At 38.5% G+C, this 18,597-nt stretch overlaps 3 protein-coding genes across 3 annotated transcripts in view; 1 reads left to right on the top strand and 2 right to left on the bottom strand.

The window, feature by feature from the left end:
• Positions 1-2,045: 2,045 nt before the first annotated feature.
• On the top strand, positions 2,046-5,693 carry LOC141844123 (putative disease resistance protein RGA3). The gene is given in 3 exon segments (XM_074732130.1): positions 2,046-4,130; positions 4,133-5,519; positions 5,599-5,693. Coding segments are annotated over 3 exon segments (3,357 nt in total). The 5' UTR covers positions 2,046-2,176; the 3' UTR covers positions 5,615-5,693.
• A 1,607-nt stretch (positions 5,694-7,300) lies between these two features.
• Positions 7,301-12,982, bottom strand: LOC141844124 (uncharacterized). The gene is made up of 6 exons (XM_074732131.1): positions 12,816-12,982; positions 12,672-12,739; positions 9,683-10,032; positions 8,541-8,636; positions 7,882-7,941; positions 7,301-7,804 (listed from the first exon to the last, which is right to left on the bottom strand). Exons 1-6 carry the CDS (start codon positions 12,965-12,967, stop codon positions 7,607-7,609), a joined length of 924 nt encoding a protein of 307 aa, XP_074588232.1. The 5' UTR covers positions 12,968-12,982; the 3' UTR covers positions 7,301-7,606.
• Positions 12,983-16,552: 3,570 nt separating this feature from the next.
• The window catches only part of LOC141843958 (putative disease resistance protein RGA3), a 10,495-nt gene continuing 8,450 nt past the window's right edge, over positions 16,553-18,597 (bottom strand). Inside the window, exon 2 of the mRNA XM_074731966.1 lies at positions 16,553-16,626. Within this exon, the coding sequence (XP_074588067.1) occupies positions 16,553-16,626 (74 nt within the window). The remainder of the gene's footprint in view (positions 16,627-18,597) is intronic.

The raw sequence follows: 18,597 nt of genomic DNA, 5'->3' as shown, positions 1-18,597 counted from the left end.
CAAGAAATCCCACAGAAGAAAGCCAGAAAGCGCATTTACTGAACTTTGCATATAGGCGCTCTTTCCGTAGTACTTCTAAAACCATTCTGAGGTGTTGTTCATGTTCTTCCTCTGACCGAGAATATATCAAGATATCATCTATGAAGACAATCACAAAACGATCTAGATATTCCAGAAATACCCGGTTCATTAAATCCATAAATGCTGCAGGAGCATTGGTAAGCCCAAATGGCATTACCAAAAACTCATAATGTCCGTACCGGGTACGGAAGGCAGTCTTCTGAATATCGGTATCTCGAACTCGTAACTGGTGATAGCCTGATCTCAGATCAATCTTCGTAATTAGAAATCAAACCGGATATTTGGAAGATTACATGGATGTCCTACCATTTCGTCGTGGCCCTTTATTGATCCGTTTAAATGAAGTCATTAATTATTATTATGACTATTTAATCCCACATGAATCATTAATAAAAATAAAAAATAAAAAATAAAAAAATATTTCTAACACATAATCCCCATCATCGAGTCAAGTCATGAGACGTTTCTTTGGCAAAGAACCAATGATGAACACGATGATTAAAATGGCAAACATCCAAGAACATAACGCGAACGAAGCTCGTGGCTGTCGAGCACGTTCAATAATCACGAGTCTTTTCTCTTCTTTCTTTCACTCGAGCTATCAAATAGGTCAATTCATGTCAGAACGAATCAATCTGTTAGAAATTCATCATATAACAGAGCGGGACGGACCGGTCCACCAACTTGGTGAATTGAAGAATTTCTAATCCAACCCAACTTAAAGCAGGTTGCGAGTTAGACGTATCAATCTACGGTTCTATCAGAAAATAAAAAAATATTAAATTTTTTTTAAATTTAGATTGTAATTTAAATGAGTCGTTAAAATTTTTAAATTTGAATTTCGATTTAGACCAATCAAACCCACTAATTCATTAATTTTTCTCTTTTAATTTTAAATTTTGAAGAAAAAATAAATTTTTTTCAATCTGCAAGTCCTCACGCGGATCGCGGGCATAGACGGATCGATCCATCTAAACTCATCTTAAAATAAGTTAACAAAATTTCAATCCCACCTATTTATTTTTTGCAAAAAAGGTGGAATCCTCCACCTCAGCGGCCCCACGACCATCTATGAGGAGGTAAATCGAGAAATTGCAGTTGGTCACGACACTGGAGGGTATTGCCTGACTTCGTCAAAATTCGAATCCTTGTTCTCTTCTGCAACTCTACTGCGTCGTAACTAACTTAGCTATGTCCCGGAAATCAATCCTACCTACTTATATTGTTTGACTAGGTGGACCAATCCAAAGGACCTAATTTAAATGGATAACTCTATTAATAAATGTCCTTCAGCCAGAGAGAAAGGAGCTGTCTGAATGGTTCATATGAGGACGGATAAAATGATTTCGATCAGTTTGCTGGATCTTCCCGGATAAACAAAAAATCTTTAAAATTCATTTTTTTATCAGAATATTAGAGAACATAATATAGATATCATGCCTAAACATCTTCATATGCGATGGCAGCAATGTGACAACATCTCACCTTTCAACTAATCAACAAGTAGAATAATCTTCGCGTTTTAAAAGAAGCCAATTGCTTGCTCCAATCTTCAATCGTTCCCACTTGTAAAATTTTCATCAGTTGACTTGGAGACCACAACCACCAGATGGCTACGAAAGTTCCAAGAATCTGCAAAGATGACTAACATTAACAAGAGAGAAGCTTTGACCAGCGACAGCTACAGCAACTGTTCATGATCATGACCATTGCTTGTTTGGTAGCAACAGTTTGGAAGGAAAAGGCCAATTCAATGAAAAATAATTGAGAAGTACCAGAGAAGACTTTTATCAGCCAAGACTAAGGAAGAAGACTTCCCAATTTAAAAATTCAGAAAACAAACAGATAATCAATCAAGTTGCATTTCTAATGACCTCTACGTATGTGATAAGATGTAAGTGTGATGACTTCATCAAAGCTAGATTAACCTGACTCGGTATAAGGGATAAACAATGATTGCTTGACTTCGATCCTCCTCAAGATTGTATCAAGTTCAGTAGCACTACATTTCTGACCAGTTCATGTCAATGGTTCCTTGCTTCTAATTCTCCTTTCCAATTCCAGGGAATCAGCCTCCTTATCTCCTTTGCTTTCGATGGAGTTTCTTGCTGCTGTTGTGCCACTCCTGGCCTCCAATTTGGCTCACATGCGCCAGGAGTTGCAGACGGTGTACGGCCTCCATGTCGAGCTGGGAAGGCTGCAGAACTCCGTCTCCATGATTCAGGCCGCCCTGAGCGAGGCACAGGAGAGCGAGCAGAGCAGGGACGCAGTGAAACACTTGCTGGCTGAGCTCAATCAGGCTGCGTATGAAGCAAATGATGCCTTGGATGATGTTGCAACGGAGTGGCAACGCTGCCAGCTGATCAAATATGCGTCGGTACGCAACTTCCTTGCTCCTGTCAATCCCAAACGTGAGAAATTTAAGCGAGATATAAGCATCAGGCTGAGAGATCTCGAACACAGGCTGAGTTACATAGCAAGTAGATGCCCGGTGTACAATTTGCACAGTGGATCGCCGAGGCTGTATGGCTACCAGACCACCTCAGCGAGTCCTCCACGGCTTCTCGGCCGTGAACGCGACATGCAAAAGGTAAAAGAATTGTTGATGCCGTTAGGTGAAGTAACTGGTTCGGGTGTCTCAGTGATTCCAATCTTTGGGATGCCTGGAGTCGGGAAGACAACACTTGCACAACTAGTCTGCAATGATGAGTCTGTGAAGGACCACTTCAAGCTCAGGCTTTGGGTCAATGTGTCTCATGACTTCGACTTGGTGAGGATCATGAGGACCATCATTGAATTCATAGATGGATTTCAGTGTGATTTGGTCACCTTCAACGATCTTCAGAATGAACTTAGGAAGAAGCTGAGTGGAAAGAGATATCTGCTTGTCCTGGATGATGTTTGGCAAGAAAGCCAGGAGTGGGAGAGGCTCAAGAGCTTCCTGTACTCTGCTGATGAAGGAAGCAAGATACTAGTGACGACTAAAAGTGAGCAGGTGGCTGCTTTCATGGCGGTTAATTCACCTTCTTACCACTTGAAGCGCTTATCGATGGATGACTGTTGGTCTTTGATTTGTCAGTATGCATTTGCTCGAGATCCTAGTGCAGCATTTGCATTTGAAGGCTATAGGATTCTTGCCGTCAGCAAATGCAAAGGTTTTCCTCTGGCAGCTATTGCTCTGGGCCAAAGGCTATTCAGAGAAACTGACAGAAGCAAATGGGGGACAATTTTGAGAAGCAACTTGTTGTCAGGACTTTCCGGTGCCGCCGATGGAAGTATTATGGATGCATTCAGCTTAAGCTACCAAAACTTCCCTCAATATCTCAAGCCATGCTTAGCCTACTTCTCCATGATCCCTAAAGGTTCCGAGTTCGAGAAGGACTTCATCATTCAATTGTGGATGGCACAAAGCTTCATCCAAACACGAGGTGCCGAGCAAGTGGAAGACATTGCCAATGACTACTTTGATTCCCTCATGCAGAGCTCATTCTTGCAGTACTCACGTTTCGATCACAAGAGCCGTCAGCATAGGTACATGGTGCACGATGTCTTCCACGAATGTGCTCGATGTATTGCAGCAGAAGAATGCTCTAACATGGAGCCTGGCACGGATTTGCATGTCGCAGCAAGCCTTCGCCATTTATCGGTGAACTATGAACAATTTGCAGTGAGTTTCCCTTGGTTTAAGGGCCACAGCTATCTGTACGAGGAAGTGCACAAGTGGAAAGGCTTGCAGTCACTGCTACTGATTGGCAACTCCACAAATGGCCCAACAATGGCAGTTCCTGATGATCTTGGTGAGAAACTTAGTAGCCTGCGCACTCTGATGCTCACCAACTTGTGCTTGAAGCAGTTGCCTGAATCAATCGGCGATCTGAAGCACCTGCGCTGTCTCCAGCTACAGAACACAAGCATAAAGAGGTTGCCTGAGTCTGTGTCTTACCTCTACAATCTACAGACCTTGGGGCTCAGGAATTGCTACCATCTGAAAGAGCTTCCAAAGGATACAAGGAATCTGCGCAATCTACGGCATCTCGATCTTCATCTCGATCGAATTCGAGAATCTCATTGGCACCAGAAGACACCAATACCAGTGGCGAATTGAGATGCATGCCACCAGAAATTGGATCACTGACTCATCTCAGGACACTGCCAAGGTTTATTGTGAGCACAAGGCCTGAGTGTGGTTTATCTCAGTTGAGGCACTTGAACAATCTCCGTGGTGAACTCGCCATTGAAAGGCTTGATCTTGTCTTCAGTGTGGGAGAAGCTGTTGAAGCGAACCTATCAAGCAAGGAACATATCCACAGGCTAGAGTTGACATGGAAGTACAGTAGTCTAACAGAGGCAGTTGCTCAAAGTGTGGGGAATGACAGTAGAGAAACCATACTAAAATACCTCAAACCTCATCCCAACCTGGAAGAGATTGCAATTGTTGGTTATGGAGGAGCCTTGTTTCCGACATGGATAGGGGATTCGTCCTTCTACAATCTAGTAACAGTGCAGATCTCCCAAACTTACAATTGTTTGAACCTTCCACCTCTTGGCCAATTGCCAAAGCTCAAGTATCTATTCCTCAAAGAAATGCATGGACTGAAGCGCATTGACTGTTCATTTTGTGGCAAAAACAAGATTCGATTCCCAGCACTAGAAACTCTACATCTAGAAAATATGTCAGGACTACAAGAATGGTGGGGGGATGATGACTGTGCCTTGTCATCTCTCCGCGAGCTTACGATCAAGAACTGCATGGCTCTGGATCAACTTAGACACAAACTCCCTTCTCTGAAAAGATTAGCGATTGAAGCATCAAGAAACTTTGTTGGCCTACAAGATTTCCCTGAACTTAAATCATTAGAAGTGAAGACGAACGATGACTGGATATGGAGTTCCTGGCCAGTGATTTCCTTACTCCCCTCTCTCACTCTCAGTGGACTGCAAAGAAGAACCTTGCCCTTCTATGTAGAAGGTTGTCATGCATTGATCCGCCGACTAGAAATCAGCTCTTGCAGCCAATTGTTATCCCTGCCGGACACTTGGCTGCCGGCAGGCCTGTCGGACTTCACTGTCAGACACTGTTCCGAGCTGCAACATCTACCCAAAGGACTGACTGAGCTGAGGGAGTTAGAGCACCTGGAGATTGAAAACTGCAAGCAACTCAAGTATCTTCCAGTTGGACTCAGGAACATGAATTCACTCACATACCTTGAGGTCTCAGACTGCCCTGGCCTCTTGTGCTTGCCGACGGATGGCTTTCCAGCCAATCTTCGATTTCTGGGCATCAGCAACTGCCCTGAGCTAAGGCAGCAATGTCAAGGGATGGGAGATCAAGGCTGGTTCGATCTTCACCATGGTCTCCAAGTGTGGATAGATGGCAGGCTAGTGACTTTCTCTGGTCATCGCCGCCCTCATGCCCCAGAAGCACCAACGACATTTAGGTATAACTCCAACTTAATTTACATCTTTCATGTCCTATTTGTTCTAATGCTCCTGTCTTCCATTTTCACAAGTTAACAGAACCGTCATAGTGTGAGGCCATCGATGGAAGCTCAAGCAAGCAAATGGCTGCCACTGCATAGCATAGCAATGGTGGCATAAGGGCCGGTGGTGCTGTGTCGAGGTTCGATCTCCTGGTTTATTTCCTTTTCTTTAAAAAATGCAAGCGGAACTGATTGTTTTGCTTCATTACATGAACCAATGGCGACATTCATGATAGTGTAATGGACAAGAAGTTTTTCAGCAATTGAAAAAAAGTTGTATTTACAGATAATTGTTGCAGGACAAGATACCTAAACAGAAGGAACATAACAAATGAACCATCTTGCAGTAGATAGACTTTACCTCGGAGGAGAGAGAGGTGGTCTACAGCTCGATCTAGGTCTCTTCCCAAATCGGATCTGGCCGCACCTCTGACCTCCCTCCTTCCCAGGATCCTCTGCCCGCCTTGAACGGCCATGCAATTTGGCTGCGAACCTAATGCCGGAGAAGACAATTACCTTCGCCGGCGACGGTGGAATCCGGAAGTGCCACGCTTACCTTCAAACCCTAAGCAAGCGAGTAAATAATACATCTCTCTTTATTTTTTATTTATAATTTAAGTGTCTAAATTTCTGTCGATTAATTTTGAAGCTAAATATTCTCTTTTTAATTTATCTATAAATTTAGAGTACAATAGATTTAAAAATCAAATTGTAAAATAGCTATTCTATTTGGAATTTAAACTCTGATCTTTTGTATTTTTCATTTGAGTGTTTTTATCACTGTATTGTATTAATGGAGACTATATCTCTCGTATTTTAATACCATCAATAACTATAAATGAGAAATGCTACGCTGCGTGATGAGGAATTCGTGACCTGTGGGCGACACCCGCGACGCACCGCCGCCCTTGCTGTACCGTCCGGCCATCACCGGCCGCCACCACGGGTGCGATCGACGCGCCGCTCGCCGGCGCTCCGTCCGGCATCGGATTCCGACTGGATAGTGGTCGGAATCTGATAAAATTCGATTGGAAACAGGGTCGGCAGTGGCAGCGCCGTTTCCGGCCAAATCGCGATCAGATTTCGGCCAAATCACGATCGATCTCCAACCGCAATTGGCAGAAATCCGATCGTGATTTGGCCAGAAACGATGCGGCCACTGTCGACAGCGATCGGGCCGGATTCCGATCGAATTACGATCGGAGACTGATCGAAGAAGGACTGGCGTCAGATCGATCCTTCCTCGGTCAATCTCCAGACGCGATTTGGTCGGAATCCGATCACGATTTGGCCGGAAACGACGCGGCCACTGTTGACAACGATCGAGCTGGATTCCGGCTAAATCGCGATCGGAGACCGACCGAGGAAGGATTGGCGTCGGTCCATCCTCGGCCGATCTCCGATCGCGATTCGGTTAAAATCCAGCCCAATCGCCGTCGACAGTGGCCGCACAGTGAGGGACAGCTGTTTCTGACCAAATTCGTCGGATTCCGACCATTATCCGATCGGAATCCGACACCCACCAAAGCGCCGGCAAATGACGCGTCGATCGCGGCCAAAACAGCGACCGGCGGTGACCGAACAACACGACGAGAGCGGCAGCAGCAACGGTGCAGCGGCGGTGGATCGCGGATGTCGCACACGGATCACAAATTCTTCGTCATACAGTGTAGCAATTCTAAACTATAAATTATAGCCACAGAGAATGATGCAACGGTTAAGGCAGAGGAACTCGCGGCCAAGCACCGTGCCACAGGGCTAGTGCCGAAGAAGTTTCTCGGTTGCTTTGGCACTTGAGTAGTTTCCTGCTCAAAATTCTTATTTGCAAGTCCAAAATTCATCATACAGAAACCTTTTGTTTGTAGTCACCATTGATTCAAGTAGCAAGGGGAAAAGAAATTTTTGTGCAGCATAATTTTAGGCAACAATGAAATTAGCCATCACATTTCGTGCTGAACATCCAAGGCCTATCATCTGTAAAAAGACTGCAACACTAGTCTTTACCAAGGATGTTTCTGAATAACAGTTTAACGACGCCAGATCGATCATCTTTCCCTGTAAACGTCTGCAGAAGTAGGTGCTGCCATGTTATCGTCGGTTTCGTATTCATCATCGTCGTCTTTCATGTTTCTCCCGAAAGCGAAGGGTTTCCTTCCCATGGAGGTGAACGGCAACAGTCCGAAAGCTCTTGCTGTTTTAATTTCCCTAGCGACTTTCCTTTGGGCTTTGGCACTGATTCGCGTCTGAAAAGAGAAAGTCATGAGCAGAACAATCAGTTGTATCAAGTATGTAGCTACATGGTTCAAAATTTAGTCCTTACGTGGCTTCTTTTGATTATAATTCCTGCTTCAGTCAAGAAGTTGGCGAGGAACCTCACATTCTGCATTCGGCGCAAAAAGGAGACATTTCTTAAGCACGAATAATCAATGCATCGAAAGGCAAAAGGATAACTAGAAGGCTTCAAAATCAGATGAAGGTATTTGCCTACTTCAAACTTAACACATGTAATGCAAGCTAAAAGGAATCTAGTAACATCTATATTCAGCAGGCTAAATAGAATTTGGCACTAGCGTAAATAATTAAAATATATCAAAAAAAAAAAACTGCGTCGAGCACTTGAGATTCATCCCCGTATCAGATACTCGTACTCGAGTCCAAGTAACAAAGTCCACTAACACAAGTAAGCAAAGAGCATGAATTACACACCAATAGTTCCAAACATAAAACCCCAAGTATCAACACAGAGATGATGTTGGTAAAAATTAACTGAACTAGTACAAGAATCTCAATACAGTATAGCTTTTGTTTAAGGTGCCAGAATGCAATGAACACAAACTTACTTTATATCTTAAATTAGTAGTCAAATTTACTGGTTATTTGCCAAAATAGCTAGACATCGCGTTGTTTGGCATTTTTATAGTGAAGTGTGAAGTCAAAAATTTAACTATATAACAAAAGTAAAAGAAATATGTAGCTTACCCTGAAATCAGCTTTCTTCAGTACCTCTTTTGTGGTAGTCGTAAACTCTGTTCTTTTGGGAGGCTTGTGAATCCCAGGCTTTGTGAGATCAAGATCCTTGTGGAAGTCACAGAAAATTTGTGAGAAGGAAACCACAATGAGGGAATAACAGTCTTAGTAATACTTATAACTGCAGCATTAAAATTATAATCCACATTATATGGATGCTAGTGCCCCTGTGCAGTGGTGATTTGAGTCTTGAACATAGTGAGGTCCTTGATGTGTCGAGTATATCAAAACAACCTTATATGGATTATTAATGTATGTTAGCTGGCAGACAGGAGACAGCAAGTTGCTGGAGCTTTCCAACTGCTGATAACGACAGATGTCTTTGCCAAAAAAGTCAAGCACATGGAACTAATTAGTTTCCCACAAATCACCAGCGACCAAAGTAATTCAGACAAATTGGCTCAAATCTTTAAACAAGAGGAATTTGTAACGTTCAGCCTAGCGCAGACAGATATCCGAGTCAAAAGTGCAAAGTAGTGATTAAAAAATGAAATATGGAATGAGAGGGTTCAGTGCTAGTCAACTGGTCATAACAATATCAAAGATGGTGGAAGTAATATTTTTATAGGCCATGAGTGCAATTATGCAATAAAAAATTGCAGGGCCTAGGTACAAGCACACCTCTTTTTGACAATTCAATAGAAATTGGTATTCTAAGTTCATTGTTACAACCAAACATTCATGGCATAGAATAGCTAATCCTATGAACCAAAGGTACTATTAAAAGAAATCAGAATATATCCTCAACTAAGCTCACAGAAAAAGGGAAATTAGGAAGAGAGAAAAGTGACATCTAAGTTTTCACTCTTCAGATAATGTATGCAACAACAATAGTTAGTCAAATCTAGAACTTAGACAGAAATAAGCAGTTAGAAAAAGCATACAGAGATGAGTGAAAATGAGGGAACATAATGGAATCAAAAAAGCTTAATGCCATACATATGGATTCAGATTCAGCATTAAATCATCAGATCGATAGAATAGTATTAAGATTCTTCTCCAACTAAAGACATCCATAGAGATCAAAATGAGTATTACAAATAAAAAATATAAACTTAAAATAAACAGTAAAAAGATTAACCATTAGCTCTTACCCTTAGATTGTAGGTGTTGCCAGGATAAAATGTCACATCTGGTCTGAACCTATAATCATCTTCCTGTATCTCATTGCTATATGTAAATGTACGGGCTGCTTTGTCCAACTTTTCATCCATACCATCTGCTAGTGAATCAAAACTATTACTTATACCATCTATTATACTGGAACCGTTACCCTCATTTGATCTGGCGCCAGTATATCTTTCATGAGCCTTCTCAAGTTTGTCAAGCTTGCGATAAAAAGGATCATTCATTTTGTCATTGCCTATATCACCAAATAAACGCCGTTCAAAATCATCAGCACTCTCAAATGAAGTACTACTCTTTTGCTGAGAGTCTCCACCATCTGTTCAATCCAGCCAACTTAAGTGTCAATATGAGAGAACAAATTTATGTAACTGTTAGCAAAGATTGTCAATTCAATTACTTCAGAATCTTGCACAGCATGAAATAAAAATGTCAAATATTTCTGATGGCACACAATTAGCATAATAACCATAGTCAGCCGAATCAGTATGGGTATTGAGATTAGTTGATTCAAAAACCTTAGTATCAACCAAATCCGTAAGATTGGGACGAACAGAAACAAAAAAATAACAAAATTAAATATATTTTTTTTTTTTAAAAAAAAGAGAAATTGGGAATAAATTTGTTTAAAATCATCCAAACATTTATAATGTATCTAACTATAGTAGTGCTTAATTACAATATACTTAATGCTATTAGTTTCAGTTTTATATGAAATAACAAATCCTTTGCTAACATATTCATAATTATTATAATTAGTAAATAATATAATTACATTTTTATTTAAAATGTCAATATTAACAATCTGTTGTTATGTATTAAATCCTATACTTGAAACATTTAGCTATCAATGCATTTTACTTATATTCACCATAGTTAATATCATAAAAATAATTAATAATACCATAAAGTCAATATAGTATTAGAGGATATGTAATTATTGTTAATAATAATATAGTTAATGAACAACATTAAATTACAATTCATTCATTAGTAATAATATTAGATTTCAGAAACTATCAACAATTACACGTAACATCGTTCTAACACTGCCATATAACATATTTAATATAAATAATTAGTAGTTAATATCAGAGTTTGTTAATATACAATTTCCAGTAAGGATGTCAGTATTCAGATACTATCTAGAAGCCGAGAAAGGCATAAGTGTAGGATCATAAGACCTACAATTTTTGACATTATTTGAAATTATATTTGAAATTTAGAATATCTCATATGTATACACTTACAATATATACTATTAGAACAAACATTTGAAAATTTGTACCATTTTAATATGATGAATATTATTCATATATAAAAAATCAATGGTGCAATATGATAGTAAAGAGTTGAAAGTTAGTAATCTCTCACAATATATTCTAATTTATCTATAATGTTCATTATGGTATCATAAAATTCTTTTATCAACTCTTTAGAATACATGAAAACAGAAAAGGATACTTAAGAAAAACTTCTCATATAATTCACTTTTTAAAGATGATATAGTGTGAAAAAATGCCTATTTTTTTTTTGTCGAATATCAGATTTAAAATGCCTATGCAAATGCAAATTAATTTTAGTAAGCCATGATTGTGTTGATCAAGATCCTAAATAAGAAGAGTGAGGTAATATAGAATTGGATTGCAGGTTTGAGAGATCGTGACCTCACTGTGAACTCATGGTGAGGTTGCTAGGTGGTAACTTGGCTACACAGCGGCGAGCTCGCTTGGTCGGTCTGGACAGTTGGAGGATTCTTTTCTCTCCTTCCCTTTCGTGTTTCCTTTCTATCTCTTTCTTTCTCCTCCTTTCTCTTTCCTTTTCCAGAGGATATTTTTTCACTATTAATTCCTTCCCTCCTTCATCCGTATTTCAGAGTAAACATTACTAAAACATAGCACTAGTTAGATACACTGTCAGAAACATATTGGAAAACAAACATAGGCATAGATCTTAAGAGGTGAGCATCAAGAGCACTACAACGTCACTAGCACTAAATTGACATCAAGGCATAAGTAAGAATCTTCTTCTTGATGCTTTTTCTTCTTCCTCTTCCTCTTCTGCCTCTTCTTCCACTCTCTCCACTGGTGCGCTAAATTGATACATGCAACCTTGCACGTGACCCAGCACAAGTTAGTACGATACCCTTCTAATTAGGAACCATGTCTCTCTTAAAAAAACAGCTGACACACTTGGACGGTCAAGCAAGCTTTGGCTAGCTTAAAGCCTAGCTTTTGTCCATACAAAGTATTTCTTATTTTTGGATGCATTATACTGACTTGACAATTGTGGAGCTTGCATTACCAAGACAATCTATCACCAGAAATCATTCTTCTATTTCCTTCTACTTGCTTAATACATCACAGAATCACTCAGTTGAAAGTTGAGCTTCTAGGTAAAAATATAGCATTTTATTAGTGATAGACACATCTCACAGTAGTCTTTATCAAATTAATTATGAGAATGCATTTGCAGTGTTCCAGATAAAAACTAACAAAAGCAATAAATGAAAGAAGAAGAATTAAATTATGTAAAAGCAGAAAATATCTAAGCGCAACATTATCAATCAAACATTAATATTAAATCTGTTCCATAAATTATTGAATTGAATCTTCATTTATTTTCCTATTCAAAATAACTCTTTTAATCATTCATTGTCGGAGGTCAGTTTTAAAAAGAGGAAACCTACGTGGGCTTTCAAATCGATTTCCACTGAACGATGCTTGACTCTTCCATCAACCATGTTTTTTTCTTTCATTTTTCCTATTCCAACAACCAAAACTCAAAGTCCAAGGAAGGGAAAAAAAAAAAAAAATGAGCGCATGCATGGTAGATAATCATATCACAATGACCAATCAAAAAGTTCCATTTTTTAGAAGAACTTCAAATACAAAAAGATAGAAAAGACTAACTAGCGATCAGGACAAGTGCGACGGGATGAACCCTGAAAGAGCTCACCTCCAGGAGAGGCCACTGTGCTGTAAAGCGGAGGGAAGGACTGCATCCACCCCAGTTCTCCCAGATTCCTACGACGCTTTGCAAATCAAAAGAACTGGAGAGAAGACAGAGAAATGGCAGGGGTCATAGGTTTATGGGGATTACCGAGGAGAGGCGAAACAAGGCTTGCTGTGCTGGAGGCCAGGGACTCCGGAAGGCGGAGCACAGAGGCTTGGGGCCGACGCTGGCGGCGACCGGGTGGACGACGACCGCACAGCGGTTAGCAGCGATCTCGAGAAGGATCTCCGCCACGCCATTCGAAGTGTGCGAGAAGTGTGGCAGCCTACGGAGAGGAGACGACTGTTAGACGGATTAGGGTTTTAGAAGCAGGCTTCGAAGCCACGGTGCTTTAAGATTCGTAAATAATGAGATTCTATCTGGAAACTCCGATCCTTGCCGTCCACATGAAATATGTACCTAAACCGGTGAAATTCTATTTTAAAATATAATTATTATTTAATGTTTTAATTGAGACTGAGTAAGAAATCATATTTTAAAATATAATAATAATAATTATTTAATGTTTTTAAATAAAACATACTAAGAAATTCTATAATTACATGTATCAAAAACCAAAAGCTAAATAAATATTTTTTAAAAATAAATATAAACTACTCTCATTGGATTCATGGATAATTTCTTGTGAAATTTATCACATCCTAAAAATATATTTATTTATGGTGTTATAATTTAAATTTAGCAAATGGATAATCATCCAAGATAGGAGTATCAATTCGGATAGATCAAGTGGATTTCGAATCGGATTAAAATAAAAATATTATAAAAAAATCTCAACTCAAACTCAACCTCAAACTCAATTTGAAAATCCTAAACTCAAACTAACTCAATCAACCCAAATAACCCGACCAACTCGATTAATAAAGATTTTTTTTAATAATTCTTCATTTTTATCTCAATACTTTATTATTATCATACTAACCTTCTACTATACATAAAATATCTTAATTTTTAAAATAAAATTTAATTTAATTCAAAAAATCTTAAATCTTAAATTCATATCAATCGAATCCAACTCAATCCAAAATCTTTCAATCCAAACCCAATCTAACCCAACTCGAATTTGATATTTTTCATATAGATCAAGATCGGATCGACGGATCGAGTTTATTTTTGACACCCTTACGTCAAACACATGGCCTACGTGATGATGATGTTTTAAAGCAAAATTGATACTCATCTTACAATAATTTTTTCATAAAAAGAGACCATTAAATGCTTTTGATTAAAATTATTTAATAGCCTAAAATAAAATCATTTCAACTAAAAAAAATATTTTTTTAATATAAATATAGCCACCACAACTCCAATAATATCCTTATTTACCAAAAAATAATTCATTAAATAGTTTGGGTATTAGTAAAACTTAAAATTTTAGATCATATACGAACTCTCATTGGGCCATCTAGGTAGGTGGTTTGTTAGCCCATTAGGCCCAATAGTGACTTAAGGGAATATATTTTTTGCTCCATTTAAGTTTTATTTATTTATTTATTTATTGTTGATTTTAAAGGATTTTATTGGAGTTAGTTGTGGACTTTCTCACATAGCATTAAAATTGTTCTTATTCTTTAACCTTATTATTAGAGACACTTGCGATCTTAATCGATTTTGTTTATTTATTATTAGTGCAATTGATTCATAGTCAAGATTTGATTAAGTTGATCAAGCTTAGTTGATTTGAGTTAGAATTTTAATGTTTGATCAATATATTAGTTGGTCGAGTGAGACATCCAATAGGTCAAAATTTATCGGATACTTGACAGTTGATTAATATATTAGTTGGTTGAAAAAGAGTTAAGTAGTTCAAAATTGATTGGATAATTGATGATGGAAAAGTTTAAGTGGGTCATGGTTGACCAGACACATGATAGTCTAAAATCTAATATGGAGTTGGCACGAGACAGAAAGTTTAAGTGGATCACGGTTAATCGAACACTTAGTGATTGGAAGTTCAATAGGGAGTTAGCATAAGGCATGAAGTTTTAATAGGTCAAGGTTGTCCAGATGCTAGACAATGAAGAAGTTCCGACAGATTAAGGTTGATTGGATGCTAGACAACAAGGAAATTCTGACATATTAAAAGTTGATCGGATGCTAGACAACAAGAAGTCTCAGCAAGTCAAAGTTAGTTGAATGTCGGACAAAAGTTCTAGTAGGTTGAGGTCAACTGCATACAGGATAAGACAAGAATTCTACTTTGGTAAGACTAAAACAGGAGTATTAGTCAATTGATAGGGTATATCGATTGACAAATGGACATAAAAAATTTCAAAACCTAAAAAAAAATTGATTGCTACAGTACTTTTACAACAATGTTGCTATAGTACTGCTACGGTAACCATGAATAATATTTTGCTATAATATTTTTGTTACAGTGTTATTGTAATAACAATCGACTGATGGGTTTAATCAGTTGATCGATGGGCACTGCAATGGTGTTTAGAAGCTTTAAAACTCAACTGAAAAACTCTATTGATCGTAATCAATGGACTAATAAAGTATATCATTCAATTGATGTCATTGTTCTGACATACAAAAGCATATTGAAAGTTTAGAACCCTATTGCAGGATTCGACTGTTTGTGATTAGTCGACTGAAGGGTTTAGTAGTCGATTGATGGTGGTCAAACAAGTCAAGAAACATCTATTCTGCAAGTTTAAACCATTAGATTCAATTGGGTAGTCAATTGATAGGTAAGATCAGTCGACTAATAGATAGAAATCAACCCAAACATCAACCTTATAAAAAAGATTTTGAGGTGTTTTGAAGTAGTCAGTTCTTGAGAGATTGAAAACGAAGTGTTGCTTCATATCCTATCATTAAAAGGTAATCCAAGCGATAAAGAAACATCCAAAATAAAGTTTTTACATGTAAAGTTTGTTTTACTTTGATTGCATTTGTATCTTTTGTATTTGGTTGTATTGCTTGTGCTTGTTATAAGAATAACTTGTAAAAGACTTCTTCGTCTCTGAAAGGTATCTGAGAAAGAAAAGGATAATGGTGATAGTCTACTAGGACTAGGCCTTGAACATAGTTGCTTTGGAAAATAGTGAACCAAGTAAAACCAACGATGTTGTGCATATGACCTTAAATTTGATTCAAATTTTCCGTTGTGCATTCAAACGATGAGCCCACAAGCGAAATGAAACATTCGAAGTTATTCACTCTATTTCTAACTCACATCGATTCTAACATTTATTATAACTGCATTCATAATCTTCAATTGAGAGATTACATAGCCTCAGGGTAGACATGATGCAACAGTAAGACACTCAGCAAATTAACCAAGTATTATGATTGGAATCTCAGTTATAACTGTAGGTTGCAAGACAAAACGTTAATTATGAAAATAATAGAATTTAATTGCGTCACACTCTCGCTCCCATCCACGTCGTGTTCTTCCCATCATGGCCACTTCAATCCTTTTATGTGGTTAACCATCCTTCTCTCTAATAACTTTTTTATTATTTAAAAAAATATATTAGAGCACATCCGTGATCAGACTCAATTAAAATTATTATGCATATTACTATATTTAAATTTAAAATTCAAATACAAAAGTAAATATATAATAATTTTAATTAAAACCTTCGAAACTATTATATGACCCTTTTTATAAGTCTTCTCTGCTACCTTTCAATTCTTTTAGTTGCTATCAAACAAGCAATGGCCATGATGCATGGTGCGCTAATGAAAGAAAATTATTTTTGCCCCCAGGTATAATTGAATTGATTACTATGGGATAGATCAGTGGATAAGGGTCGAATCTCACCAAAACCAAGACTATTCTCTGCTCATAGTGACCAATTGCAACTTCTTGATTAACTCATCGCAGATGATCGTGAGGTCAACCGTGTGGGCAAGGATCGAATTTCGACAAAGTCGAGGTAATGTCCTCTTCCGTAGTGATCAACTACAACTTCTCGATTTACTTCTTCATAGATGATATCGTAAAACCGATCTGTAAAACCGCTGGATGATGAATTCTACCTTTTTTTATTGAAGTTCTTATTTTTGTTGGTGAAGTTCTTGGAAATTCTCCAAGTCAACTGATAATTGGTCATGACTATTGAAAATTCTACGAGGGGCACCATTTTACTCAAGTTTTATATTTCAAAAGCAAGTAAGTCATCTTGTGTATTCGGAATCCAAAAAGCCTATAAAAAAGTTTGTTGATCTCGGAATTTGAAGTGCTACTATTCCGAAATGTCGTTGTTGTATCTTGGGAAATAATTTCATTTTACGAAGATAGTGTTGAACACTAGCCTCGATGATATAATATCAGTTTGTATCCTCTTGTTGAGGATCAACCCCAATCCATCAATGGATAAGATAAATCTTGTGGATAGGAATATTTTTCTAATCTTATGGATATAAATAATTTTCCTATCTAATGGATATGGATGACGATTTGGTAAGAGATAGAAATAAATGTATGGTAGGGAGTGTTTCTCTCATTCAATGGATAAGAATGAGACTTTTTTACGGCTAAGATTATTTTTATTGAACTGTGTAGATTGCATGATGAGTACCATAAATACTCTCCCCTGCTAGTAGTTTTTATTCATTCATTCATCAATAAAAAATAAATAAATTTGTGAGTCAAGTTGTGAGTTGTTCTTTTTCTTCCTCGTGAGTGATCCACAAAAGTGTTGTAGTATTTTTAGTGTGGGTGTAATACAAGTAATTTAATTACTTGTTTGGTAGTCCGATTCTCAACAATTGGTATCAGAGCAGAACGATCACGGATTGTTCTTAGTGGAGCTATCTTGAATTGCGAGGAGTTTTATACTTTATAAGTTTGTGAATTAAACTTGTTTGGTATAATCAAAGTCTTTTCGACACGATGGACGATCTTCAAGTCGTAGGAGGAATCAAGAAGCTCAACAACAACATGTGGACAACATGTATGGAGTCTTACCTACAAGGTCAAGATCTTTGGGAGGTTGTCAGTGGTAGTGAAGCTACGCAGCCAGTAGAAAATGCCAATGACACCTTGCGAAAATGGAAGATTAAAGCAGGTAAAGCAATGTTTGCTTTAAAGATCACAATCGAAGAAGAAATGTTGGAGCACATCCGAGATGTCAAAACACCAAAAGAGGTATGGGATATCTTTGCTACACTTTTTTCAAAGAAAAATGATGCAAGATTGCAACTTCTAGAGAACGAGCTGTTGTCAATAGTGCAACATGATAAGACGATTGCCCAATACTTCTACAAGGTGAAGTTGATATGTCGTGAAATTTCAGAATATGATCCAACAGCTCCTATTGGAGAAACAAGGATAAAAAGAATAATTATTCATGGTTTGAAGCCAGAATATCAAGGGTTTGTTGTTGCAATACAAGGATGGCCAATGCAACCATCACTTCTTGAATTTGAAAATTTACTTGCAGGGCAAGAAGCTATGACTAAGCTAATGGGAGGAGTCTCTCTAAAAGGTGAAAAGGAAGCGCTCTACACCAGCAAAAGTAAAGGCAACTTCAAGCGACACACTGGTGGTGGATTTAAAAGGGATGGCGACAAAGTGAAACACTATCTCGGAAATGGAGTATATATATAGAGAGAGAGAGAGAGAGAGAGAGAAATGCTATGAGGAATGCGCGACCCGTGCGCGACACCTGCGACTCATCGTCGCTACCGCTGCCCTCGCCGCTCCGTCCGGCCTCCCTTGGGCGCGATCGATGCGTAACTCGCCGGCGCTCCGTCCGACGTCGGGTTCCGACCCGATAGTGGCCGAAATCCAACGTAATTTGGTCGAAAACAACCGTCGCCCATCGCGAGGCCACTGTCAATGGCGATCGGGCCGAATTTCGATCGAATCGCGGTCGGAGACCGGCCGAGGACGGGTCGGCATTGCACGTTC

This window comes from Curcuma longa, chromosome 13 (genome assembly GCF_044706935.1).
Source record: "Curcuma longa cultivar G26 ecotype Majalengka, Jawa Barat chromosome 13, ITB_CL_G26_1.1, whole genome shotgun sequence".
Lineage (NCBI taxonomy): Eukaryota > Viridiplantae > Streptophyta > Magnoliopsida > Zingiberales > Zingiberaceae > Curcuma > Curcuma longa.
This window is presented reverse-complemented; position numbering and strand designations above follow the sequence as displayed.

Coding starts and splice junctions, on each gene's coding strand:
- LOC141844124 (XM_074732131.1), bottom strand. CDS start 12,967: ATGGCGTGGCGGAGATCCTTCTCGAGATCGCTGCTAACCGCTGTGCGG. Junction 12,740..12,815: donor CCTTGTTTCGCCTCTCCTCG/GTAATCCCCATA, acceptor AAAGCGTCGTAG/GAATCTGGGAGAACTGGGGT. Junction 10,033..12,671: donor CACAGTGGCCTCTCCTGGAG/GTGAGCTCTTTC, acceptor TGGATTGAACAG/ATGGTGGAGACTCTCAGCAA.